The sequence below is a fragment of the Austrofundulus limnaeus genome, unplaced genomic scaffold, assembly GCF_001266775.1.
Source record: "Austrofundulus limnaeus strain Quisiro unplaced genomic scaffold, Austrofundulus_limnaeus-1.0 Scaffold1047, whole genome shotgun sequence".
In the NCBI taxonomy this organism is placed as follows: domain Eukaryota; kingdom Metazoa; phylum Chordata; class Actinopteri; order Cyprinodontiformes; family Rivulidae; genus Austrofundulus; species Austrofundulus limnaeus.
The window spans coordinates 13,488-14,874 of record NW_013953449.1 but is presented as its reverse complement, the minus strand read 5'-3'; the positions used below and the strand labels follow the sequence as shown (position 1 = coordinate 14,874).

General features: G+C 55.0%; 1 protein-coding gene across 1 annotated transcript in view; it reads right to left on the bottom strand.

Moving 5' to 3' along the window:
- Positions 1-617, bottom strand: part of lrsam1 (leucine rich repeat and sterile alpha motif containing 1) — a gene marked incomplete in the record, with an annotated part of 15,230 nt that extends 14,613 nt beyond the window's left edge. Inside the window, 2 exon segments of the mRNA XM_014030370.1 lie at positions 306-362; positions 507-617. Of these exon segments, the coding sequence (XP_013885824.1) occupies positions 306-362; positions 507-578 (129 nt within the window).
- Positions 618-1,387: the final 770 nt, after the last annotated feature.

Genomic DNA, 1,387 nt, shown 5'->3' with positions numbered 1-1,387 from the left:
GGACCTGAGCAGACCGACACAGAACCCATCAGGACCCCTCTGAACCCATCAGGACCCCTCTGAACCCATCAGGACCCCTCTGGGGACGTTCTTGTTTATGGTAAACATGTTGGTAAACAAGTAAACAGGAAGCCTGACGGTTCGGTCCTACCTTCTTCTGGAGGACTCTGCTCATTGAAAAGACGCTGGACGGAACCTGCAGAGGACATCAGAACCTTCAGAAAATAAAAACTGTAAAAGTCCTGGAGCGGGTCCACAGACCAGAGGATATTCTGGATCATCGGACAGAATTTAATTAACCTGACCTCGGACAGCTCACAGCTTGAGACGTCCAGGATGTCATCAGCTCCAACCTCCTTAGACTGGAAGACACGAGACAGGTTCTCAGAGACATGAGACAGGTTCTCAGAGACAGGAGACAGGTTCTGAGCTGCTTTAATGGTGAGACATATTGTCCTGAAACCTTAAAGACATGTGGACGTGTCTCCAGCAGCAGCTGGTCTCACCCGGCACAGCTGATGCTCCAGCCTCTTCTGAGAGTCCTCGCTGGGCTTCTTCTTCCTGAAGAACAGGGGCATCCTGAGACCGTCTGTCCTCCAGCTGTGGAGGACAGGTGGACAGACAGGTGAGGGACAGACAGGTGAAGGACAGACAGGTGAGGGACAGACAGGTGAGGGACAGACAGGTGAAGGACAGACAGGTGAAGGACAGACAGGTGAGGGACAGACAGGTGAGGGACAGACAGGTGAGGGACAGACAGGTGAAGGACAGACAGGTGAGGGACAGACAGGTGAAGGACAGACAGGTGAAGGACAGACAGGTGAAGGACAGACAGGTGAGGGACAGGTGGACAGATAGGTGAGGGACAGACAGGTGAGGGACAGGTGGACAGACAGGTGAGGGACAGACAGGTGAAGGACAGACAGGTGAGGGACAGACAGGTGAGGGACAGACAGGTGAAGGACAGACAGGTGAGGGACAGACAGGTGAGGGACAGACAGGTGAAGGACAGACAGGTGAGGGACAGACAGGTGAAGGACAGACAGGTGAAGGACAGACAGGTGAGGGACAGACAGGTGAAGGACAGACAGGTGAAGGACAGACAGGTGAAGGACAGACAGGTGAGGGACAGGTGGACAGATAGGTGAGGGACAGGTGGACAGACAGGTGAGTGACAGACAGGTGAGGGACAGGTGGACAGACAGGTGAGGGACAGGTGGACAGACAGGTGAAGGACAGACAGGTGAGGGACAGGTGGACAGACAGGTGAGGGACAGACAGGTGAAGGACAGACAGGTGAGGGACAGGTGGACAGACAGGTGAGGGACAGGTGGACAGACAGGTGAGGGACAGACAGGTGAAGGACAGACAGGTGAGGGACAGGTGG